This window comes from Sesamum indicum, linkage group LG10 (assembly GCF_026168435.1).
Source record: "Sesamum indicum cultivar Baizhima isolate 11 linkage group LG10, ASM2616843v1, whole genome shotgun sequence".
Taxonomy (NCBI): domain Eukaryota; kingdom Viridiplantae; phylum Streptophyta; class Magnoliopsida; order Lamiales; family Pedaliaceae; genus Sesamum; species Sesamum indicum.
In genome coordinates, this window is record NC_142666.1 from 13,192,649 (window position 1) to 13,219,469 (window position 26,821).

Genomic DNA, 26,821 nt, shown 5'->3' on the forward strand with positions numbered 1-26,821 from the left:
CCTCATTAGCCGAGTTTTTTGCTTCTGTTGAATAATAAATCCGTTGGTAACCTTTTTTATGGCTGGTGTAGAGTCCATGGTTGTCCAGCAACCAAGTTGTGCGTCTATAAATAGACTCAACTCCATGCATTTGAAACACTAAAAGAATTCGAGAGCCTCTTCTCTTCTATCTGCTTTCTTTCTTTTCTCTCTTGAGTGTTGTTTTGTTCGCTGTTACAAGCTTTCTTCTACGAGTGCACGTGTAATAGCGTTATAGCTATGTTAACCTTGGGGAGCAATCGATTTATACTATCTGCACCACTGTAGTATCGAAATTTAGTTTTCAATGCAGTAATTTTCCATGGCACAATCTTTTATTTTTCTAACAACGTGTTCTTAGTAGATTGGGTTTAGCTCCATATTTCATTGATTTAATAATGTTGTGTTTCATTTATGAAGTTCTCTTTTATTTTGAATGGAATCGGTTCGATTTCTTGAGTCCAAGTTGAGGGATTCGGTAGGGGATCCTATTTCCCAGTTCCTATTTATCATATGTGCAGAAGCTCTTAGCCATATGTTGCAAATGGTTGAGGAAACAGGGGCTATTCAAAAGGTGGCGCATGATGCTCCTCGAATTCCGCACTTGCTTTTTTTTTTTTACCCAAAATCTAGAATTAGCTTAACAATCCATCCATAGCATAGACACAAATTACCCAAAATCCTACAGTTATAACACTGCCAAGGCATTAATATGACATAACCTGTCTACAGCTTCAGTGACCCCCGGACTTCACAGCATCCAGAATAAGCTTTGCCTGTGCAGTCTTCACCTCCAACTGCCTCAGGTTGACCTCCATCTCCTCGACTCTCAGCTTCTTCCATTCTTTTTCCCCCTCGAGCCCTTTTCCGCTTTCAAAATACTCTGCCCCAATCCTCAGAATCCTCTCCTCCACAGTCACACCACCAGAATTCACTCGCTTGGCTGGCAACAACCTCTCCGGATCACTATTCACAACCTCCACACTCTTCACATCCTTAGCTTCCTCATTTTCAACCGTGTTAGGCCTCTTGCTTGGATTCTTCCTCAGTGCACTACCGTTCCCCATCACTTTTTCAACCCCATTTTCTTTCCCACTCTCATTCCCCCAAATTTTCTTGGACAACTCGTAAGCTTTCTGCTCATGTGGCTTCGAGAAGGTCCTATCCTTACCCTCCTTCTCTTTGCACTTATTGTTCTCATACTTCTTCCTCAACCTCCTAATCTTATCCTGTAATTGAGTCCTAGTCACGTCCACATGCAAATTCTTCTTAATAAAATCATGAAAAGCACTCAAGTCAGCAACCGGATCGAACTTCTTCTTGATCACATAATCTATCATCCCTTGCAAAATCACAATCTCGTCATCCTCACTCCAAAGCCTCTGGAAAAGCAATTTCTTCGAATCATCAGTAGACTTTTTCTCGCAAGTGTCGGGCTCGGCCTTTTTCTTCCACTTCTTAGCATCCTTAGTCTCCGTTTCTTTCTCTTCGGCAGGGCGTTTTGTGGCGGTGGATTTAGCAGGAGTTACGAGATCCGAAGCAATGGGCTTGGATCTGAGCTTCCTAGCGCCGTCATTGGATTTCTGTTCATTTTCCATGGGCTTGGATGCTATGGGCTTGACGTTCGGGTCTGGTTCGTCGGACTCTGACTCCGATTCAGATCCAGACTCCTCCTCATCAGAGGATGAAGGCAGTTGCGGTTGGGGTTGAGAGGAGGACTGAGGTTGGGCTTTCTTGGGAGTTGCCTATGTTGAGGATGAGCGCTTTTTGCTAACTTGCGCTAGATCGGGTTCGGAGTCGGAATCCTGCGAGCCAGCGTCTTTAGAAGTAGCTTCGTCATCTTCTTCCTCCCCTGATTCCGTTTCGGATTCCACGGGCTTCTTGGGTTCCCAATTCTTAGCCATCTTTCGAGACACACTTGCTTTTTTGTTGATGATTCCATTATCTATTGTAAGGCATATGATGAATCATTTCTAAATGTGCGTATTCTTTTAGAAATGTGAACTTTTAGAAATCTCAGATGATGTTTAGCTCAAATGTTTCCTTTGATGTTCGTGACTACTTGGTAATTTGAATGTGCAGATTGGGGATCGATTGGAGAAATCCTTGGAGTTTATTATTATGGTTTTTTGTTTACTACTTCCGCTAGTATATTCTCGGGTCGTATCACACATTCCTTTTAATGTGTTCTTTTTATTTTTCAAAATTTGAAAATGAAATTAAATATAAAACTTTGTACAAACATGAACCAAAATTTCATATTTAGAATAATTAACTTCAATATATGCAAATATTAACTGAACATGCAATATCAATATGAACAAGTCTATCATAATGATGAGGACAATAATATATAAATACTTCAAAGTAAAATTAAGTTAAAATAGAGAGAATTAAAAATATAATTTTGAAGTTAACTACTTAAGAACTAAGAAATCACGACCTTAGGTTGTATGAAAATTTTAGTTTACTATTAAAATAGTTTTGGCAAATCAAGACAAATAATGCATGTGATATATGTAAAATAAATTTAAATAACTAGCATGTAGAAGTCACATCACTTGACGTTGTTCTAAGATCGTTATGGCCTTCCTCCATGCAGGTACTATCGGCTCACCACCACCCCAATATAAAACCCACGAAGGCCTCAATTGATGTTTCTATTGTGAGCACGTTCACAAGAAGACTAGAGAACTAGACCTTATCAAGTTGCCTAAAAGTATGTAATAAGAATAATAAGAATGTGAGAATTGAGATGCAAGAGTGAGTTGTGTGTGTTCCTGATCTTGGGGACTTGCTATTTATAGTGTTAGGATAGAAGATGTAACGCTCCAAATTAAAATAAAAATGATGATCATTAGTGGGGTGTTACAATATAAAAAGGGGTGATACACAATTCAATTTTAAAAAATAAAAATTAAAATATTATTTTGAAGTTTAAAACTTGAAATTGTAATAGTTTTTTCTACTTCTAAAAATTCGTTTAAACTCTTAATTTGCGCTAAGTAAGAATACATGTGTGCTTTTTTTCTATTGGAATATATTATGGTTTCTAATCTTCCAAATGATCCACATGAAGTGCAAGTTGTTTAATGCAAGATGAATCTTATGTATATATATGTGCGTAGAAGTTTCTTGCATTTGGAGAAAAGGTGAGATATTGTTTCATCTTGCTCAATACAGATTGTACAAATGGGATTACTAATACATTTTTTGAAAAATTGCATAAAACCCCCATATTTTAGAAATTCGATTACAAATTTTCATATTAAAAATATATACAAAAATCTTCTGTAATATCTGAAATGTTGCTAGTGCTCATCTTCCGTCAATTGTCCTTAACAAAATCAACTTTTTTCGTGGTTTGCCATTGTGTCCTTATTTTAGTAGCTATTGATGTTTCCTAATTAAAAATGAACGGCTTAAATTCCAAAAGACGTGAAACCTTTTGGTTGATCCATGTAGATCTCTTACTCGATGAAACCATTCAAAAAGGCCGTCCTAATATCCATCTGGCATATTTCATAGCCATTGCCACGGGCAAATAGGTTTTCTCAAAGTTGACCCCCAGTCGTTGTGTGTATCTTTTGCCATGAACCTAGACCTGAACGCAAGTAACCTCCTCGCTAGCTTCAAACTTATGTTTGTAGACCCATTTGCAACCACCTGGCTTAGCGCCTTTAGGTGGGTCCATGAGGGTCCAAACTTGATTCAAACCATCGAGTCTCTCTGTATGTTGTTAGATCATCGTCTAATTGGCTAGTCAACCCTAAGAATTCATACCTATTAGGATGTTGAGATATTCTAGTTGACCTATAGAGAACTAAAGCACTATTATTGGGAACCGTAGGTACAGATGGTGTTGCATTATCTTGATGAGGTAACTCACTTGACTCTTCAAGCAGTTCCTCTTCACAATGGCTATCTATGGGAAAATCCTTTTTTAAGTAATTTATAAAATATATTTTTGCATTATATATAAAATAAAGATATTATAATATATAATTATATTTAATTAACCGGGGTGGGGGGGACCGATCCATTTTGTTTTGTTCTTTTTTTATATATTATTTGTTGTATTTTTGTTTTGTAAATTTTAATATATTGAAATAATCTAATTTAGTATATTTTATGTCTAAATATATTATATTAAAAGAATTAAATTTTATTACTGTAATTTATATAAATAATATAATTTCAAAATATATCCAACACAAAATTAAATTAAGTAATAATATTCTAAAAATAAAATCATGTATTAGTTTTAGAAACTTATTAATAATATTAGTTTTAAAAATTTGATAGTTCGTATGTAAAATATGTAGAGTAATTTAATTTGACGTAATAATATTTCTTATATATAAATATTGATGAATACTATTTTTAAGTATTTATCATACTTTTTTCACCAAAACATAAAAAACTATAAAGAATTAATCAAAAACAATATTTGATAGGAACAATTTTTTCTATTCAAAGAGGATAAAGGTTGAAAATACATCAAAAAATTATCCCATTCACATGTCCAGCTCGTGTAGATAACTCTACACTTTTTTGGACGGAAAGGACTTTTTTACGGTGTTTATAATTACGCAGATTTTTTCTTTTTTTGCTATTTAATTAACACAAATAAATATTTAGTAATTTTTCTATAACACAGGAGTGTAATACGCAATTCTCCCTACAGTTTTGGTTAATTATTTATCCAGCGTATTAAGAGCATTATGTGAGACTGAAAGAGGAGATTTGAGGCCCTTTTACCGCAGACCAGTGTTGCCTGAGCAGTTTGGCCCCTTTCCTCTTTGGTTTTCCAACTCCGCTCTTCTCAATGTTAAATGCAGAATTTTCAACTCTTGCCTTTTTGATGCCTTACTTTCTATGTTTGTTCTGACTATAATTTATGAAGATTAAATTATCTAAAAGGAAAAAATATGAAAGCATTCAAAAGAATCTCCAATAAGAAAATTCCCTGAGTAGGATCCAAGAAATGCATCAAAAGCAAACAGATAAGTTCATCGTCATATATACATATCATACAACTCCAGAGTAAGCAAATGTTTTGAGTAGCACAACAACTTGACCGTTCATTACTGGGGATAAACAGGTCATTGACAAATTATTTCCTTAACAGAACAGGTAGATTTTAATCACAAGCTATGACAACTCTCGCCAGAGAGAAAAAAGGGAGTCATTAACAACAGTCACAACGGGGATGAAACAAGAGGCTCCAAGAGAGTGGTCTAGCGCTTCAAAAACTACTCTACAATATTATAATAGCATGAAGACGGCGCCAGTGCCACATAAAAAACATTGAAGGAAAAAACATGGGGAGCGGAAATATACCCACGTACTATCCTCCACATTGAGCACAACGAGAGCCCCAAAAATTGAAATCTGTTGTTGTTTGAGATTCAAGAGTCGTGGCTCCTTCATTTATTTGTCATTCGAAATTAAATAGACACGGCTTCTTCATTTATTCCATTGTTCCTTTTTGCAAAAACTATCTGGGGACTTGGAAGAAGCTTAAGAACACAGTTATTCATCATATGTTTTGGGTTGCTTTCAGATCCTGGCAGGAGCCTTACCTGCAGTGATAAGTTAAACATGTGAAGTCCCGCTTGGGTTTTACGTAACGAGGCAGATTAACTTATAAAAACCAAAGCAGAAACTCTTGGATTCTAAGGCAAGGCAAGAAAAAGCAGGGCCATAGAGTAGAAACAAAAGCTTAAGGGAGTTTATGCATTAGCTTTAATCACTTTTCAACTTTAGGACTTCAAACGATCAACTTTTGAAAATTTGGAGTATCAGCTTCAGGTTTCGAAACTCTAGAAAAAAGTACCCTTGACCCAAAAGCTAGAAACACCCCTAATTGCTTTCGATTTTCGGTAATCCAATATGATTTTTGCGTATTTTTCCCTCCTTGTAGTAATGATTATTAACAAATAAGCTTACATTTGTCTTTATCAATTAAGTTCTTCAAATCACTTTTGCAAACAGCCACCGTCTACTTTTCTCTACTTCTCACTATTTTTAACAAAATCTCCAACTTCTGGTTCTACAAATTTCAACATTTTATACATATTATCACTTCTCCAAAAGCAAAAACTTCTATAAACACTACCTGAAACCAAAACAAGGAATAGTTTAAAAAATAAGTTGCTTCCATAGTTAAAGGCGCACGGCGAGCCACAACGCAAAGCTGCCCTGGAGCCATGGTGCACGGTGCATGGCGCGGCGTGCGGACTTCTAAATTACGGTGCAAATTTGCATAAATAAATTATATATTCATATATTAATATATCTTTTAACTTCAATATTACACAAACAATTAAATATAGATATTAGAAATTATATTAATCATTATATCATATAATAAATGTGTAAAACAACTAGTAATGGTTTTTCTCTTTTCTTCTGTTTCTTTTTCAAAATTTTTCTTTCACATCATTCTGTAATTTTTTTTGAAAAAAAATAAGTTAAAAGGTTTAAAGAAACCCTACATTTCTCAGTTACTTTCTTTTAAATATTTATTCCCTTTTTCTTTTCTTTTCTCCTTGTGTAAAACCCTAGTTCTCCTCATTCTCTGAAACCTTAGTTTTGGGCAGCAGCTGCCGGCGCCGGCGCCGGAACCCTAGCGTGGCACAGCTTTCGCGAGCGTACTCTGCCCCTGTAGCGCCCTCTGCCACTACTGCGTCTTTGAAAAAAACTGGGTTTCGCCCAGAGGCTTGCAGAAGGCGCGCCTCTGAGCCTCGCAGAAAGGCACGCCTTTCCACAGCCATGACAAAGCCCAGCGCCATTTTTTGAAAATGGGGCTGGGCTTGCGCCTTATGCGCCTTGCACCATGGCGTGCTATTAATAACTATGGTTGCTTGATTAGGCAGTACTGTTTATTCTTCAAAAGTTATGTATGGGAAACTCAAGATTACTAATAGAATCTGTTACAGGAGAATCTAATAAAGAAAACAGTCTCATTAGGCCCAAGAGTTCCATTTGGAGCACTTGTCCCCCTAGAAAATTCAAGCACTCTGGTACCAGTCAAAGAAAAACTTACCCATAGCATAAGCAGAAACACAATTCAAGTACAGCATTACTATAAATGCATTGAACAAGTAGTTAGTAGTCAGAGTGCACCAGGATTTGACAAGGATTTGAGGAGCAAACTTGTGGGCATCTACTGGAGACAGTTATAGCCAACGTTTAGAGATGTACGCACCCAAGTACAATCGTGCAAAGAGAGTATGACATTTTCAAAATTTCTCTCCCATTTCCACACTGTTCTTTTCTTTTTGTCCTTGTTAATTATAAAACTTTTGAGGAAAAGAAAAAATTACAGAACATTGTAAAAATAAAACATCAGATTTTACTGTAAATTGTGGATACAGTCCATGCTTTCTAAAAACAAAAAGGCGGTAACAAAGATACGCTTTTTAAACCAAAGAAAGAAAAAGGGAAAAGTCAGCATGTTCCCTGACTTGCCTTACAACGACTAGACTAGTTGCCGAAAGAAGTTAGAGACAACCCTGTTGCAGATTTATATTAAAAAAGAAGGAAAGAAAGAGGGTTATAGGAGGAGGTAAAGCTGCTAGCAAATAATTCAGAAACTCCTGACCTTAGAAATAATCTGTCCTTCAGGTACCAAGAGTTTAAAGAATTGCATGAAGAATAATATTATGAGAATTAAAAAAATTACTAAGTTCAGCTTCAAAATATTTGGGGCAAAAAATAACCAGAAAATATTTGGTGAAGAACACCATCACAGATACACCAAAATATGTTCGGCCACTGGAAAATATAAAAAGTAAAGAGAAGACTGTTTAGAGTTGTAGAGAGAAAGGGCAAATTGATCTGGGGAGGATGGATTAGGGAGCTGCTGAATGAGATCACAAGCAGCATCCACTCCTCTTTCAACCAATCTTCTCTTATCTTTTCTATTTTTTTTTTTTTCAAAATCCAATCACAAACTGACATCTAGTCATCAACCAAGTCAACAACTATTATAATCACTGTAAGCTGTGGTGTACTGACCTGACACCTTTCTTTTCTCTTTCCTTCAATCAATTTTCCATGCTTAAAGGCCACTGCTCTGATGCAACTCAGTACATATGGTGATCTTTTCACTTTTTTTCCAACAAGTGCTAAGAGTCGCTAATGATTTGATTTTCCAGATATAAAATAATAATTATAATAAATTTAGAAAGCATGGATAATTCATTAATTTCTTAGGAATACAAATATACACATAGAAATTTTGGACAAAATCTTTTACTTTCAGTGTTCCATAGTTTCTTTTTCCTGAAAAATTACACAATCAACAATCAAGGACGGGCCACCTGCCCCATAGGGATCCTATACTTTGTAAATCAATACTCAATTTGCCCTTTAATATAATTTTTAATACACTCAACAATAAACTCGTTTTTTTTTTTCAAGACTAAATTTGACCAAGGAAATATAGAAGTAACCTGAAGGTAAACTTGAGATTTACTTTTAACTTTGTATTTACATGGTTAGAAATGTATCCAAGGGACTTAGGCAATCAAAGCTTCAGCAGAAAGGGAGTGTTTGCAAGAGTTTGAAAAAGCACTTTTCAGCTTTTGTCTCCAAAAAAGCACTTTTGAGGTGTTTGCGATGCAGCTACAGCTTGTATCTTCTTAAACTGTTAAGAAAATCACTTCTAGGCCAAACGCCCAAGTGCTTCTAGCTACTTTGACCTTTTTGTAAATAAATCCAATTTCCTTTTTACTACTTAACCCTCACTATAATAATTTTAATTCAAGTTTATTATTTTTAATTTATTTTTAAAATTGCATATTTAAAGTTGATATTGAAATTTTCAAATAATTTGAATAATTTAACAGTAATCAAATTTACACTTTCACATATATAATATTTTAGAATTTTTGTATTTTGTTTGTTATATTATCTAATTATATTGTTCCTATATCAATAAAAAATATAAATTAAATGGCTATGATTAATTAATAAAACTTTTTTTTTTTTTTTTTTTGCATTCATGCAAGTTTCGTTATTGTATATGAATCAACAATGATATTACTTAATGGATGTATTATTAAATTAAACATTCAATTTTCTATGAATATTTTTAATAAATCAAATATGAAATATACTAATCGAAATAAAATTCTTTTTTTTTTTGAAAAAACAATTATTATTGACAAATACAGGGGTGGCAGACGAGTCAAGCCGGCTCAATTTTGAGCTCGACCTTGAGCTTAATTTCCTCTGTGCATAAGCTCGCGAGCTTTTTCCTTTTATTTATTTATTTTTATGTATTTTTATTTTTAATATTTTTATATATTTAATTTCATATTCAATACTTTATCAATTATACTCAAAATTAACCATATATTATAATTATTAATTAAGTTTTAGATAATAATAAACTGTGGTACTTTTATTTATACATTTAATCTTTATACAAAAACAAGCTTAATTAATAATTTAGTAAGTTTAATATTTATTTAAAATAATTATTTAATATAAACATGCAAATTTTATATATTATATTTTAATATCTATTTGTAATCTCTTATACTTTTTAAAATTGACAAGTCCCTAAGAATTAAGTTATGATTTTTTATGTATATTTGTGAGTTTTATATTTATATCAAGATATATAGTGTGCAATCTATTTTATTACTTATAAATTTATATCACAATTTGGTGATTCCCATAAATTGATCTATAGATCATCATCATCATAATAATAATAATAATAATAGTAGTAGTAGTAATAGTAATAATGATGATGGTGGTGGTGGTTGAACAATTTTAATTATTGTTATTGTTATTTTGTTAGATATAATGAGATCAATTACTATTTTGTACTTTGATTTTAAAAAATTCGTCTCTTAAATTTCTTTTGTGTATAATAAGATCAACAACTTTTAAAATATAACTTATGTATAGTTCTTTTTATTAATACTAATAACTATACAAAATTATATACAAGTATTTTGATAATTTGATGTATATATATTTTCTAAACTTTCACGAATTATATTACTACTAAACTAATTAGTAATTTAGATTTATAACAATAAATTAAAATATTATACCATATGTTTAGTATTTTTTATAATTAATATAATAATATTTACTGTTATTTATTTATAACAATATAATTTTATTAAAAAAATATACAACCCAACAATTTTATTAGAAAAAACATAGTGTATCATTCTCTTTTTCTCTTTCATTCTCACAACTCTAAATTTTAAAACCCCAATTTCTTCTCTACTCTCATTTCTCTAAATTCTAAAACACCAATTTTTTTTCCACTCTTTTTTTCTTTCTCCCCCTTCCGAGATCTAAATCCCTTATTTCTTCCCACTCTTTTTTTTTCTTTCCCCCGACCATATTTACATCCTAAAATGCAACCCTAGCCCCAAATCAACAATTGCAAATCCCAATCCATCTACCACAGTGACGAGGAAGGCGATTGTTGTTGTGTCGGCCAAGCAAGAAGCTCGAATAGGTTTGGGGAAGGCTGGTGGAGTGGCTGAAAGAAATTTGGGGAAGAAAGTCGACCGTTTGGAGAGAGTTTTAGACAGAAAATTTTGTTAGTTGATTTTCACAAACACTTCCTAAGTTGCAGAATATACAAGAATCTGCATACTCCTCACATACTTGAATAACTGCAGAAAGTATCTGTGGAATTATCTGACTAAGTTGTAGAATATACAACAAACTGCATGGTCTTTACATACTTGAATAACTGAGACATTTCCTCAACTACTTAAAAAATTGCACCACAGCCAAACACAAAATATAAGTCAATCTCTAACAGAACTTTCTAAGAATCAATCAAAGCTAAAAGAAACAACTTTTCCAGTTCTTTCCAGCTTCAGAAGATAGGGGTCAAGAAGAATGTTTCATAGTTTTACTCAATTGCAGGCTGTACAAGTCAATTCTAATACAAACTTATCCAGTTCAAAGGATGGGCTTGGTTTTCCTACTCTTTAGCATGCCTGGGGAAATTAGCACTTATACTGAAAAATATGCAGAAATATGCGGACAACTGATTTCCAGTCAGCCGTTAGGTTCCCACTACCCCGCCAAAAAAAGGGGAAAAAAAGATTCACAAAAGCAACAAATGATACTCTTATCAAAAGCTTTCATCTGCTCAGCTTGTGGAAAGCTATAACTTGGTGTGCCTTTTGCATGTGCGTGTGACATGGGGACACAGATACATTACTTGCAAAGACAGACATAGAACACAGAAAATATTCAGGGAAGTTTTATATTAGAAGCATCTGATTTACACCTAAACCCTAAACTTAGAAAGTAACCCACCGAGTCCCAACTTTTGTCAGATATATCCAACTTCCATGTCCGATATTCAATCCTAATTTTAACTTTTCTTCTAATTTTTGGACATAGCAACTGCATGCCCAATGCATATAGAGTTGTGTTCAAAAGGTATCCATGTTCAGATTGTTTTCACACTGACTATGCTATTTTTCTAGGACTGCTCATGATCATGGGCAAAATATAAACTGGATAACAGGAAGAAACACAGGATAAGAGTATGAACCTCATAGTGTCCAATGAGAGCAGCAAACAATGATGAAATTCCAAGGACAGTTAACTTTTGTCCAATACAGGCGCGTGCACCAGATCCAAAAGGAAGAAATGCTCCACATTCATTTGGCTCTTTTATAATACAGGAATTGCATCCTGTTGCAAGAGAAATCATCAATAACAACTTAAATCTAACACATAGATTTATAGTACAAGTAGGAGGGCATGCATATTACATAAAATAAGCAGCATAACGAATTGCCCAACAGAACTCCCAAGTAGGATTGTCTCAACAATCTTCCATGTCAAAACAGACAGAAAAGGTTAGATTCGCAAGTCAGTTCCAGTACTTGGCTGTTGAAATGTGGATTCCCTTCGCTGGTCCTTTAGGTCCCAGCAAGAAGGCACTAATCTAAATGCTACCATGTGATTTAGCTTTTTGTAGAACAAAGAAGCAAGGCAGTTTATCAACTTGTTTTCTTTAGCTTATAACTGAAATTTTCTTTCTTTTTTTCCTGATAAGACTAGCTTATATCTGCATGTCTCTACTTTACCTTGATACCATCTAAAGTTTGAGTGTGAATAACCACATATGAACAATCATACATTCAGAAGGACTAATTTTTTTTTTTATGAAAGGTGGTGACTGAGAATTGGGATTGGTACTACTAAGCGGATGAGGAAAGAGATAAAGTGTTTTTTTGGGGTCATCATGTATAACTGCCAACTAGGGATCATCAAAAGTATATGGGAATAGAGAGACTTGAGGATGAAATTTGGCTGAAAACATATCATGGATGCCCAATGAGCAATATGCTTTCCTCGTATATCTGAGAGAAGGGAAAAGACTAATATATGTTCTTTTAACATATATGTAAGTAGATAGGAAAATCACACTTATGCTGGTACAACTCTAGTTAAAAACGTAGGAATTTCAGTGACATTCCATCCAGGCCACCAGAAAACCAGCAAAGTAAAGTTGAACATCGTTAGTGATAAGAAAACAAAATTTTATTTCCATCAGCATGAACTGAATAGACAAATTTGACCTCCATCTTGTTAAAATAAAATTGGATCAGTCTTCTTCATTTGTTCTTATCCTGACTTTAAATCACTAGTTATGTTTACTTATTTTCATTTATTACCGGAAGAGACTGTAAAACATGCCAAAGTAAACTTAATTAACAGCATCGACTTCAGAGGGATGTATGCTTTACATTAAAAATCACATGTAGACAACAATACCTGTCAACAACTCCTTTTGGTTGGAAATAAATCTGCCACTGCCATCAGTCCTTGAAAGAAAACGAAATGGATTGAACTTGCCAGCATCGTTCCCCCAATTTGAACAGTCCGTCTGAACCAACTGAACAGGCACAACGATAATCGCAGCAGCAGGTATCACCATACCATTTTTGAGTTTCAAATCTTCAATAAGCACAAACACAAGAAGAAATTAGTCACTGCACCCGAAAGAAATATTTTATATGCAGTTATTCTGGAAAGCTTAAGTTTTATGTATCTAGAATACGGAGTAGTGAGTCCAAGAGATCCTTGGATGCTACTTCAAGCATGAATAGACCACAATCCAACAGTGCACCGTAAAAAAGTATATAAATAAATAAAATAAATCAAGTGCTTAATCAGGTGATGAAAAGCAACTGAGCTGAAAATTTGTTATCATAAATCATATGCTTATAAAAATTCCGTAATTAATAACCCCATGTCACCTCCTACAGTCAACTTGAATGAATTCAGTTGTTTCATTGAATGTCTACCCTTATGCATTCATAATATTAGTTAGAACTTTTAAAGCATGCAGTACAAATTTTGCTCATAGCATATACAAAGGCTCAGCTGACTAAACTACTTCAAATCAATCTTCCCAATAACAAAAATAAATGGAATATATGCCATTCTACAAGGTTCGTAACGGGGAAAAAAATCTCAAAACTTCTCTGACACTACAAAAGGGGATCAGCTTAAAGCCTTAAACCACATAGAGGATGGGGTGATTATGTGTGCTCAAATAGAAACACATATATTCGTGAGCTAATGCCCTCCTTCCTTTGTCTTCTCAAATTACCTACATTAGACATTGGCACTAGTTCCAGAGTTGATTGACGCTCATCACAGCATCATAGAACCAGCAACGTTCCACCTATTAATTGCAAGGCTGGATCAATCTTCTCTTCTCATTTTAAAGTTTACTCTACTGAAAATTTTGATTCAACTCGTGGACTTGCAGATTAGTGTCCTTTTAAGTGGGTGATATAGTTCAATGGCTGGGACCTTGATGTCCATCATCTGCCAAACCTCACAAATTCGCTGAATAAAGATTCAAATTGGACTCGCATGGGAAAAGCCTTGGCGATGAAACAGATAATGACCAGGATACTGACAGAAGAGAAACTCATTACTTTTCACTTTTGCCTTAGCCATTAATTTTAGTCATACTGGTACTTGCTTTCAGTATTTAATATACAGCCTTAAGTTCCAGCAGCTCTTAATTTTATCTACACGTCATGGGCCACAAACAAGTTGGTGAATAAAAAAATATGTGGATGAAGACCATTTACACGGGTTCCTTCAGAGTAAATTTGATAAGTGGAGTAGCATATTTTAATGATAACTCCAGCATAAATTATCTAAATAAGGATCCATTTGCACTACATGTAGACAATCTATTTTAGCAACTCTTCATCCACATCCAACTATTGTTAGAACATAATAACTGCCATATTACCCTAACCAGTCACACTACCTAGAAAATGGTAGGCTATAACAGGATGACACTGAACCTATTGACATTCGGGAAATTTAATTATAGTTAAATGTATTCCAGAAAGTTCTCAAAACAAGTATAAAATTTCATCTGGAACCAGAGTCTTTGTGCAACAGCTTCTTCTTCACCCACATAAAAAGAGCAAAAGCAGCTTTTATGTAACTTGTAATATTTTAAAGAGTTTTTACTAAAAATGGAAAGATATTTTCTTTATAACCAAGACAGCAGTGCAAAGTCTGTAACTGTGCAGCCAACAATAATCAATGCAGAAATGTATCAAAAGCCCATAAATAAATCTTTCTTCTCCTTAAGAATTTGAGTGAATAACAAGATAAATGCAGGTATATCGTGCCAAAAACTTGTTCACTGACAAAGCAAGAAGATTTACAGAAGGAAGCTAAAGCAACATGTCAATTATGATGGGTGATTAAAACAAAAAAAAAAAGAAAAAAAAATTACCATGCCGGAGAGAGCATCTTTGCAGTAGAGGTCCAGCTGGAAGAAGACGAACTGATTCATATACAGTTGCCATGAGATTGGGCATTATATCTACATTCTGTTGATCTGGCCTTCTCCCAGTTTTTTGGGCCATAACTATTTCTGAGTGAATCTGTAAAAATCACATTCATTAAACAAAAATATCCCCATTGATATGGAATTGGTCCACTGGAATTTAATTATCAGAGAAAATTCTTAAAATGATAATACTCATTAAAGCCTAAATTGGATACTTTATGTAGTTAAAAAATCCAAGGCGAAAGTAAAACTAGGCTTCAGAATGGATTAATCATGTATTAGAATTACACGAGAAATCTACTAAGAATTCATGCCACAAAATTATAAATTTCATTTTAAATGAATAATTAAAAACAGAAGCACCTTATCCTGTATGTCCAAATGTGACACAAGCCTTGTCAAGATATTAGCAATAAGTGAACCCATAGTCAGAGACCCATGAAACATCAAACTTATTATTTCTCCACATGGTTCACATCGCACGTCACCATGGCCATCGAAATCCAATAAAAACTCCGACTTGCTGTCTTGTCTGCATTCTTGGATAAGCTCCCGGGTTAAGGATTTCACCTTAGTACATGAATCCTGATACTTCCAAAACTCCTGTTTCCAGAAAGGAGCAACACCATAGGATGCCCAAAAACACGCATCCTTAGCACTCTTCATTAGCAGCTCCTCATAGAGAGTTGCCTTAGGCCAAGTCAAAAATACATCTCCAAATATTGTGGCTCCCAGGATGGTAAAAGCTAGATGCTGAGAAAGCATTTCACAGTCCATACCTCCTTCGCGCATTGTAATCTGAGCTCTCTCTATGACGCAATCCAATACTTTCCCAGGAATCAATCTTGCTCTCTCAAGCAATTTACCCCCGAGTTTCAGTTCCAATGACTTCCGTTGATGTTCTACCTGCAGAAAATAGGTGAAATATGCATTTTTGCACAATTAGTATGGCACGAGTATAGATACTTTCAGTTGTTTTCAGTACTGAAAACAGGCCTGGTGCTTTATAGTTGCAGACCAGAATATCAACCATTATATTGTGTGGAGTTGGGGAAAAAACAATATTAAAGATCAAATTAGGAGAATACTAAGGTTATCACAAATTACTTCTAATGATATTTGCATCATCTGGCGATGAGTTAAGCCAAAATTGGCAAAAGGGGGCATCACCTGGCAACGAATTAAGACAAAATTGGCAAAAGAGTAAGATTGATCATTGCTACTCGGATGCCATCCAAGTAGGAGATAGGACCCTACCTTATTGCACAAGCACATACATCTAAACCTCCGTAGTCCATAGACCCAATAGAAGTAGGGGCCTCTAGCACTAGGTGATCCTTCAGATGGCCTTGATCATGGATGCAAAGTGACATGCGCAAGTCACTTTAGAGTAGAGATTAGACAATTTCAACAAAGTTTGTGCACTACAAAATAAGCTTGTACAATCCAAGTGGTACACAAATATGAGCCCATTGCCTACTACAAGCAATTGTCATCCCAAGCATTATGTCACTTAAAATATAATAATCTTCACAGTCTCTCTTTCAGATTAAAAATTACCCTTCATCATCAACGGTTAATTTCATTATCTTACATAAATCAAGCCTAATTAATAATACCACATACTTCTAAGTGATCAGAAGAGACAAAAAAACCTAAATTCTTGGGTCTTGGCCAGTTGTATTAGTTTCATTAAGGGTCAGTAAGATATATAACAAGACATTAGGAGACCACTGGTTGGTCACAGAAATAAGGCCAAACCAGCATTACTGATTTATCACCATATACTAATTACCTATTTACATTCTATTGGCAAAACTAATAAAGGTACACCAGAGCCATGGCAACAACTATAACAAAGCATAAGCTAATAACTTTTAGCTAGCAAACTTTTGCATGGTTAAATCAATAAACAAGTATCAGAATAAAATCTATAGTTACAGAACTCAAAAGATCCAGAGCAATCAAACTGCACTTCAGAGAAGCTCGAGCACACCAACTCTTTATTCAGAAATTCAAACTAGAGGAAAAAGAAACTCATAAATAGTGGGAAAATGGCATTTATCAACCCCCGTCCCACCCACCCAGTTGTGTTTGTGAGAGAATCAGAGGGAGGTAGAGGCAAGTGACAGGAAGGTGGGAAAGCGAAATTTTCACGGTTTGTCTCACTAAAATATTGGACCCAGACAGACCAGCCCGACCTGACAAATCAAATAGGTAGGTCGGTTCGCCAATTAGTCCATAAGCGGCCAAGGTCAAACCAAATGACCCCCCCAAAACAGCTTATTTTACAAAACTGGTTAAACCACAATCCAAAGGTAAAGTGATGGAGTCATTGATTATGGAAACCAACCAGTTCTTGACTTTTTTTAGACGTCCACAAAGTGACAAAATTTAGGATGAGGACAAAGACCTCTTACATTTTTGGTTGACAACAAATTTACAAAGATGCCACCAAAGGGATCCAAATCAAGGTTTCTTTTTCTCGCTCTCTGTTAGTCATCATGTTTCAATATACATCCTCTTCCACAGGGAGAGGGGGTGAGGCGTCCCTACATCTGCATCATATCAGCTTTTCTACCACAAGAAAGCACCCAGATGTCCTCAAGTAGGATTCACTTATTAGATAATTTCGGATTCCATAACTATAAAGATGTTTATCAGAACATGCTAGGAAACATACTCATGCAATTTGGCATGTAAAAACAGTATTCCACTTTATATTAGATATATTCAAGATTGAACTGTCAAGTGAGTATTCATTGCAATGAATTAACTAAAGTGTAACCTGATAATCTCACAAAATAACATCAAAAAGAGAGTTTGAACACAAAATTTAACAAGGAATTGAAATGAAAGAAGAGCAAGAAGGAGTGGGGACACAGCAAACCTTGTCAAAAGACGAGACAAAAAAGCTTGATTTTCCAAAAGCTAGATGAAAAGCCCTCCCTGTCAAAGGCGACTTATCCTCAGCCTTTGTAAGTACCTCGTTGATAAGTTCAGTATCCTTTATTGAGACCAGAAGCCGATTAGGACCTAGCCAGAGTCTCACAGCCCCTCCATATTTCTCGTGACACTTGTACAGGATATCTGAAAGCAGAAAAGCATAATAGCCCATCATAAGAATTTTTAAAACTTCATATCCAAAAACATTTAAGCAAAGTGAAAACCACTCCAGTGTATAGTCAAACTATACTACAGCCTCATCCCATTGTTACCATTCCCAAAACTAGCAACAGTTGCACAAACTACTATGGTTTGAGGGGCGCAGATTATCAGATTTTTACAATATTGTCTTTGAGTCTTGGTTTTAAAAAGCTCTAAATACGTACAAAACCTTATTTCGCAGTAACTATTCGATTTTAAACTTTATGGTCAAACTTTCCAATTTTGCATAAAACCCACAATTTATTGAAATGAATAGAATTGAGAAAACGGCTAAGAACCCAGATCTAGACAGATACAATTTTAGGACTCGGACTAAGTATCGACTAATTATGATGTTTCTTAATTATCCCATCCAGAAAGCATAAAGTCCTCCGGAACTATACTTCCTTCTTTACTTGTACAGATATTAGCTCATGCTATACTTTCAGTACCACTAATTCCATCGCACTTTATAATGCGAAATGTACTCCCAGAAACAAGAAAACTACAAAAGCAGGAACAGAAAAAGTAATCGAACAGAACAGAGAAACCATGAAGCGACAGACCAGTTAGATTGGACCGCGAGATGAGATGGCAGTGGCCGTAAACGGAAGGGGAAGGCGGCCCAGGTATGGCGCGGGCTTTGGCCCAAAACTCGAAAACCTTTGCTAATTTCCCGAGCAAAAAGGCAGTGACAGTAATCAGAGAGAGCCATAGGAAGGCATTGATCTCGCGTTCAAGGCAGGATCCCATATTTGCCAAGCATCGATTCCACGGTTCGAAGAGAGAGAAAGAGAAAGGAAGAGAGAAGGTAGACTGTACAGTTGGGGATTTTGACATTTTTGCTGGAACATGTGCATCTACATCTATATTTATATTTATATTACATAAAAATCTATACATTCATGTGTTCTACTGTACTGTATCTGCTTATATATATTTAAGTAGACGATGATTGGTGCTCCACTTTTCCTCCGTTGACTGCAAATCAATTAACAAGAATACATCTTTCCTGGCCGACTCTTGACGCTATTCTCAGAGACTCAGACCAATTAGTTGTAGGTAGACACTTGAAATGATTGAAAAAAATAAGATCAGAGTTTGAAGTCCGCATTTGGAGATGTGACAAGTGTTTTGATATTACTTTTGACAAATTTAAAAACTTTTGGAAACGGATGAGTATTTTGTATTATTATTTTTGGGGTAAAATCATTGTAACTGTTATAAATTTAGAGAAATTCTAAATTTATTAGCCTATCATTCTTAATAGAATATAAAGTAAAATATATGTATTTCTCCAACAAACTTTCTTTGTCATTCTCTCCAAAAACTATTTACAAATGAAATATATGCTGGTATTTATAGACCACCAAAAATATGGTTACAAATACACCATAAATCATTATAATTACAAATCATAATGGGGGATACAAAAGGGTATAACATAATGGGTATTAAAAATAAATATGAAGAGGTGTATGCATTCATATATATACATAATATATATAATACTCCCCCTTGAATGCATACCTCTTTATCATATACATCCTGCCTCGTTAAAAACCTTGCCTGGAAAAACTCAATGGGATAAAAATCAAGGCTAAGGAAAAGAGTACAGTTGTATAATCTCCCCCTCAATTGAAACTGATATCTTTTAGGTGTCGTATGCCAATATTACGTACGAGTTGTTTGAACACCTTTGTTGGTAATGCCTTCGTAAACAAATCTGCTAAGTTCTAACTTGATGAAATTTGTTAAACATCAACTTTGCCTTCCACTTGAAGCTCGTGAGTGGAGAAAAATTTTGGTAATATGTGCTTGGTTCTATCGCCTTTAATATAACCATCCTTGATTTGGGCGATGCACGCCGCATTGTCTTCATATATTACTGTGGGACTTTTCTCGATTGATTGCAGTCCACATGATTCATACACATAATGTATTAGTGATCTAAGTCATACACATTCACGCCCAGCCTCGTATAATGCAATTAATTCTGCATTATTTGATGAGGTGGCTACCAAAGTCTGTTTGGTTGAACGCCATGAAATAGCAGTTCCACCATACATGAATACATATCCAGATTGAGATATAGCTTTATGTGGATCAGATAAATACCCCGCATCTGAATAACCAACTAATTTGGTTGTTTTGGCATCATCATACCTTTCAAAATATAGTCCCATGTCACTTGTTCCACGTAAATAACATAGAACGTGTTTAACACCATTCTAGTGTCTCTTTGTTGGTGTTGAACTATATCCTGCTAGTAGATTAACTGAAAATGCTATATCTGATCGGGTATTATTAGCAAGATACATCAATGCACCAATTGCACTGAGATATGGTACTTCTGGACCCAAAATCTCATCGTTATGTGCTGGAGGACGAAACGGATCTTTATTAATATCAAGCGATCGAACTATCATAGGTGTACTCAATGGATGAGCTTTGTCCATATGAAAACGCTTAAGGACTTTTTCTATATAGTTCGATTGATGAATGAAAATTCCACCCTTAGTATATTCGAACTGCAGGCCAAGACAATACTTTGTAGTGCCTAAATCTTTCATCTCAAACTCACTTTTTAAGTAATCAGTTGCTTGTCGAATCTCTTCAAGAGATCCAATAATATTCAAATCATCAACATACACAGCTATGATTACAAATCCCGACTCTGTCCTCTTTATGAATAAACATTGACTTATTTGATTATGGCAAAATTCTTTTTTTATTAAGTACTCAGTAAGACGATTGTACCACATACGTCCTGATTGTTTAAGTCCGTACAAGGACCTTTTCAATTTGATGGAGTACATATGACGAGACTTTGACTGTAATACTTCAGGCAATTTTAATCCTTCAGGGATTCTCATATAGATATATGTATCCAATGACCCATACAGATATGCAGTTACCACATCCATGAGCTGCATTTGTAGTTGTTCAATTACTGATAAACTGATTAAAAATCTAAGTGTGGTAGCATCCACTACAGGTGAATATGTTTCAGTAAAATCAATTTCGGGCTTTTGAGTAAAGCCTTGGGCCACAAGTCTAGCTTTGTACCTTACAACTTCATTTCGTTCATTTCTCTTGCGTATGAACACCCACTTATAGCCAACAGGTTTGACACCTTTTGGTGCTGGAGTTATAGGTCCAAATACTTCTCGCTTATTTAGTGAGTCTAGCTCATCTTGTATGGCCTTTTTCCAACTTTTCCAATCATTTCGATGTCTACATTCCTCCATAGTTTGAGGATCATTTTCATCTTCATCCATGATTTGGACAGCTACAGAATAGGCAAAAATATCATTCATTTCAATTTCTTTACGATACCAACCTAAACTGTTATGAGCATAATTAATAGACATCTCATAACTGTCCTCGAGATCTTGCTCATTACTTTTAAAGTCTTCAGATAAAACCGTTTCAGGGATTTTATCCTTAGAGACACTAGTGGTCACATTCATATCGTGATTAACTGAGACGATATGTTCCTTTTTCTTTCGAGGATTTGCATCTTTAGAGCCAAGTGGTCTACCACGCTTCCGGCGTATTTGTGACTCAGATGCATTTGATTTATTAAGAATCGCTTCAGGGACTTCTAAACGAGCTGGAACATTTTCAGCCAGAATATGTGATTTTATGACCTTTTTGGTATCTATCAACGCTTCTGGTAGCCTATTTGCAACACTTTGCAAATGTATGATCCGTTGAACTTCAAGTTCACTATCATTTGTCCGTGGATCCATAAAAGACATAGATGTTGCATTCCATGCAATATCTTTCCTTTTAATCTCCTTATCTACTCCCCCTAATGCCGGGAATACTGTCTCATTAAATTGACAATCCAAGTACCTAGCAGTGAATTGATCACCGGTCATTGGTTCAAGGTACTTAATAATTAAGGGAGATTCAAAACCAACATATATTCCCAGTCTCCGTTATGGCCCCATTTTAGTTCGTTGAGGAGGGGGTATCGGGACATACACCGCACAACCAAACACCTTTAAATTAGATATATTTGGTTCTCTTCCAGAGACCAATTGTAATGGAAAAAATTTATGGTAAGCGGTAGGTCTGAGACGAATTAGAGCCGATGCATGCAAAATTGCATGCCCCCATGCCGATGAAGGCAATTTTGACCTCATCAATAAGGGTCTAGCTATTAATTGTAATCGCTTAATTAACGACTCTGCCAGGCCGTTTTGAGTATGTACATGAGCAACTGGATGCTCTACAACTATCCCAATTGATTGACAATAATCATTGAAGGATTTAGAAGTAAATTCTCCCGCATTATCTAGCGGTATCCTATTAATAGGATAATCAGGAAAATGAGCCCTCAATTTAATAATTTGGGCTAACATCTTGCTAAAGCAACATTTCGTGTTGACAACAAGCTTATATGTGACCAACGTGTTGATGCGTTAATCAACACCATAAAGTATTTAAATGGCCCACATGACGATGTTATTGGCCCGCATATGTCTCCTTGAATTCGTTCAAGAAACATAGGAGATTCTACATTCACTTTTGTCATAGATGGCTTTGTAATTAGTTTTCCAAGAGAACAAGCCGAACATATGAAATCGCTTTTAACAAGGAACTTCAGGTCCTTTAATGGGTGTCCATATGAATTTTCAATGATCCTATACATCATTGTTTTACCTGGGTGACCAAGTCTATCATGCCACAAAGTAAAAATACTTTGATCAACTAACTTCGGGTTACTGATACTATGTGTTTCAACGGAGCTTATCAATGTGCCATATAAACCAGAACTATATGATCTCATTCTTTCTAAAACTTACTTCTGGCCAGTTTTATATGTTGTAAGGTACAGATATTCGATACCATTTTCATTCATGATTTCAATATGAAAACCATTTTGTCGAATATCCTTGAAACTCAATAAGTTCCTTTGTGATTTACTCGAATATAAGGCATCATTGATATGTAATCTTGTTCCTTCAGGTAACAAGATTGTAGCTCTTCCGGAGCCTTCAATAAGATTACTAACTCCTGAAATAGTACTCACATTTGTTCTTGTCATTATCAAGTTTGAGAAAAATTTCTTGTTTCTCAGAATTGTATGCGTAGTTGCACTATCAACAAGACAATGTTCCTTGTCATTGAAATTTGTAATGGCTTGATCCATTCTATATAAATGAAATAGACATATAATAAGTAAAAGAAACACTTCATTCATAAAATATAAAAACATTACAAGATTAAAAGAAATACCCTATCAATGAAAGTAAACGTAACTGAATAATAGAAACATACTAATGACATATGAGATAAATCTAATCAACAAGCATGTCAAAATCCTCAGTAATGTCACCAAACTGTAAGGGCAGCTCCGGAAGATTTTTGTCATCATTTTCAAAAGACTGGAAAAAATCTGATGCATCCATGTGGGTATTGTTTGAGATTCCAGCCTCAACAAGATTAGTCTCGACATCTTTACCCTTTGCTTTCACAGAAGTCTGGTATAATTTGACCAAATGTTGTGCCGTACGACAGGTACGGGACCAATGTCCAGACATCCCACATCTATAGCAAAGATCTGCATTTGTTGTTTTCTCTTGTTGATTCTTTGCCTTGTTCACATTGTTCTTCTGAATATTGGGATTAATCCATGTATTACCACGACCATTACCGCGACCACGACCACGACTATAAGAATGGCCCCGTGGTGAGCCATGGTAACGACCACGCGCCTTTCATGAAGAAGTAGCATTTGATTCAGGCAATGCTGCTGAAATTTCAGGAAGTGGCTTGGAACCAGTCGGTCGGATGTGATGGTTATTCAACAAAAGCTGATTATTTTCTTCTGCAACAAGCATGCATGAAATCAACTCTGAATAGATTTTGAACCCACGTTCCCTGTACTGCTGCTGGAGTACAAGGTTGGATGCATGAAAAGTAGAAAATATTTTTTCTAACATTTGTTCATCCGTCGCATCTTCTCCACATAACCTCAACTTTGATACAATTCGAAATATTTCAGAATTATATTCAGCAATCGTTTTGAAATCTTGCAGTCGCAATTGTATCCACTCATATCTTGCACGTGGTAAGATTACAGTCTTTTGATGGTCAAATCGATCCTTTAAACTCTTCCAGAGTTGAAAAGGACTTTTGATTGTTAAATATTGAGACTTCAGGCTCTCATGAAGATGATGGCGAAGCAAAATCATTGCTTTAGCACAGTCTTGCTCAGAAGCAACAATATTTTCTTTTATTGTTTCTCCCAATTTGCTACTTGCCAAATGTAGTTCGGCATCAAGAACCCATGATAGGTAGTTTTTTCCAGAAACATCAAGAGCAACGAAATCCAATTTTGTGAGATTGGCCATTAAGCTACAACAAGTTTAATATGCACTTTTAGCATAATATTCAACATATACATAAAACTAAAATAATATGTATTACATATGATATAAAGTAAAAATGACATGAAACATTACCAACATTAAGTTACATATAAGTTACCATGTAATTAGTATGAATTATTATGACATGCATACATGAAATTAAATATATTTAAGTTTGGCTTAACCCTTATAATGTTACAAATAGCAATTAAATGGTATTCATGCCAAAATTATTTTCTTAACAAATAAATTTTGTTGTATATACTAGCAAAACATGTAAAATACATACATGGGCATATGAAACAAAACTATGTTATCAAAAAATTATCACAAATCAAATAAATAAACGAAGAAGCATCGGGCTTCTTGATCAAGCCATTATCTCAAAACACTTCAGGTGGTGAGAAAATTAAACATATACTTATCATCGCTTCAGGGATGATATTGCACATAATTGGTACAAAATATTTCACCTACTACTGGAGATGATTTTAACTCATTACTTACTTCGGGAAGTAATGAAATTTTATAGAACATATCCACTTCAGGGGATAAAAATCAAGAATTATATGCCTACTTCTGGAGGCAATATCACATCCACTTCAGGGGATGAAATCGAGAATTAATATATATATATATATGTCTACTTCAGGAGACATTGAAATATATAATGATATTGTAGAGGTAAACAAACAAAGAATAAAAATTATACTAATAAAATTAACATTTTACCTTGATCGATCGTAACGTAACGTCGTGCTGATAACGTGTTATAAACTTAGAGAAATTCTAAGTTTATTAGCCTATCACTCTTAATAGAATATAAAGTAAAATATATGTATTTCTCCAACAAACTTTCTTTGTTATTCTCTCCAAAAACTATTTACAAATGAACTACATGGTGGTATTTATAGACCACCAAAAATGTGGTTACAAATACACCATAAATCATTATAATTACAAATCATAATGGGGGATACAAAAGGGTATAACATAATGGGTATTAAAAATGAATATGAAGATGTGTAAGCATTCATATATATACATAATATATATAATAGTAGCTTTAATAGTGGTTGCAAAAGTGTTGAAGAAAAAAAAAATAATAATAATTACACTCTCCACCCCTAAAGTTTGATGTAATTACACGTAAATTTTTATAATTTGAGAAATTACATTTAGCACCTTTGAAGTTTACTTCTGTCTAACAAATAAGTGTATCTGTCAGTCAAAATCACTGTATTTGTTGATAAAAACAAAAAACAAAATCTATATTAACTCTTAATGCGTTAATGCATGAGAAGGTATATTTGCATTGTTATAAGGGTAGTTTAGTCAGAAAAAAAATATTTGACCTGTAATAAGTCAGTAATCAATCAATTAAGGGTAAATATCAATTTTCATTCAGTATTTTTGTTAATATCAACAAATTCAGTTAATTTGGATTAATAGAGGGACTTATCTGTTAGACGAAGCAAACCTCAAGGGTGCTAGATGTAATTTTTTTAATACCTTCATCCACTTTTCCGCAAATAGAGGAAACGTGCAAAGCCCTATCGGAAGAGGGCACCCTCCTATAAATACAGGTTTATTTTTTCATACTAACGGCACTTCCAAACACCTTCACAAGACCCTTTTAACGTCTCTCACACCTCTCTTCCTCTCTAAATCACCTCTCTCACTCTCTAAACACTTCTCATAAACTTTCTAAACATCCTCTAAGCACTCCACAAGCACATTATCAAGTGTTATTGCACTTTTCACCGACTTTATCACCACATCTCAATTTTAATTATATTTTTAAAATTTTGACTTTATTCCATATCAAATCCAATACTAACTTGGGCGTCGGAATGCTGACGCCTTTTTTTCAAGTTCCTCCCTTCAGGATTTGCATCCGCTTCGACCTAAGCCTAGAACAATTGTCCATATTCATTGGACCCGTGCATTTTTTGAACGCATCATTGGCACCATCTGTAGAAACTTTGAGTTAAAGACATGGGTAATGATGGAGATGCTTATCAACTCTGCAAATAAGCAAAAGGTTGTGGAGGAACCTGGCAATGTCCAGTAGGACGATGGTCCTTGAACCCCCCAGACCTATTGACTCGTTGACTGAGCCTCCACACCATAGTCTCTCCTTAGACACCTCCTTGGGGGGGGCTCCCCTCAAGACTCCTATGGACCATACAACAGATACTCACACGGCTATACGGGAGAAAATGGCGGCACTAGTTCTAACCTGCACAGTAGCTCCATTAGACGTGGATACCCCTAAGGAAGAAAGTCAAAGGGTATCCCTTGCCCTTGCACCGCCGGTAGCAAGAGACTAGGGACCCCCCTCGCAAATCCAGCAGGATGTCACTCCCTAGTGGCTCACATGTCTGGAATGCCTACAGAAAGGCATTCAAGACGTCCAATACCA

General features: G+C 35.0%; 2 protein-coding genes and 1 pseudogene across 3 annotated transcripts; all 3 read right to left on the reverse strand.

Annotated features, from left to right (window-relative positions):
• Positions 1–582: 582 nt before the first annotated feature.
• On the reverse strand, positions 583–2,143 carry LOC105172245 (GLABROUS1 enhancer-binding protein-like). The gene has a single exon (XM_020697218.2). It carries the CDS (start codon positions 1,614–1,616, stop codon positions 753–755), a length of 864 nt encoding a protein of 287 aa, XP_020552877.1. The 5' UTR covers positions 1,617–2,143; the 3' UTR covers positions 583–752.
• A 2,863-nt stretch (positions 2,144–5,006) lies between these two features.
• LOC105172201 (cytochrome P450 81F1) lies at positions 5,007–19,047 on the reverse strand. Of its 2 annotated transcripts, XM_011093563.3 has the most exons (7): positions 18,577–19,041; positions 17,754–17,953; positions 15,227–15,769; positions 14,807–14,957; positions 12,808–12,990; positions 11,576–11,718; positions 5,007–5,603 (listed from the first exon to the last, which is right to left on the reverse strand). In XM_011093563.3, the coding sequence occupies exons 1-7, from the start codon at positions 18,911–18,913 to the stop codon at positions 5,469–5,471; spliced, it is 1,692 nt and encodes a 563-aa protein (XP_011091865.1). In that variant the 5' UTR covers positions 18,914–19,041; the 3' UTR covers positions 5,007–5,468. The 2 variants fall into 2 exon arrangements, with proteins under 2 accessions (XP_011091865.1, XP_088741931.1); XM_088885805.1 differs by lacking the exons at positions 5,007–5,603; positions 11,576–11,718 and adding an exon at positions 11,743–11,859 and having other exon boundaries at positions 18,577–19,047.
• A 4,164-nt stretch (positions 19,048–23,211) lies between these two features.
• LOC148786683 (uncharacterized) lies at positions 23,212–25,487 on the reverse strand (annotated as a pseudogene).
• Positions 25,488–26,821: the final 1,334 nt, after the last annotated feature.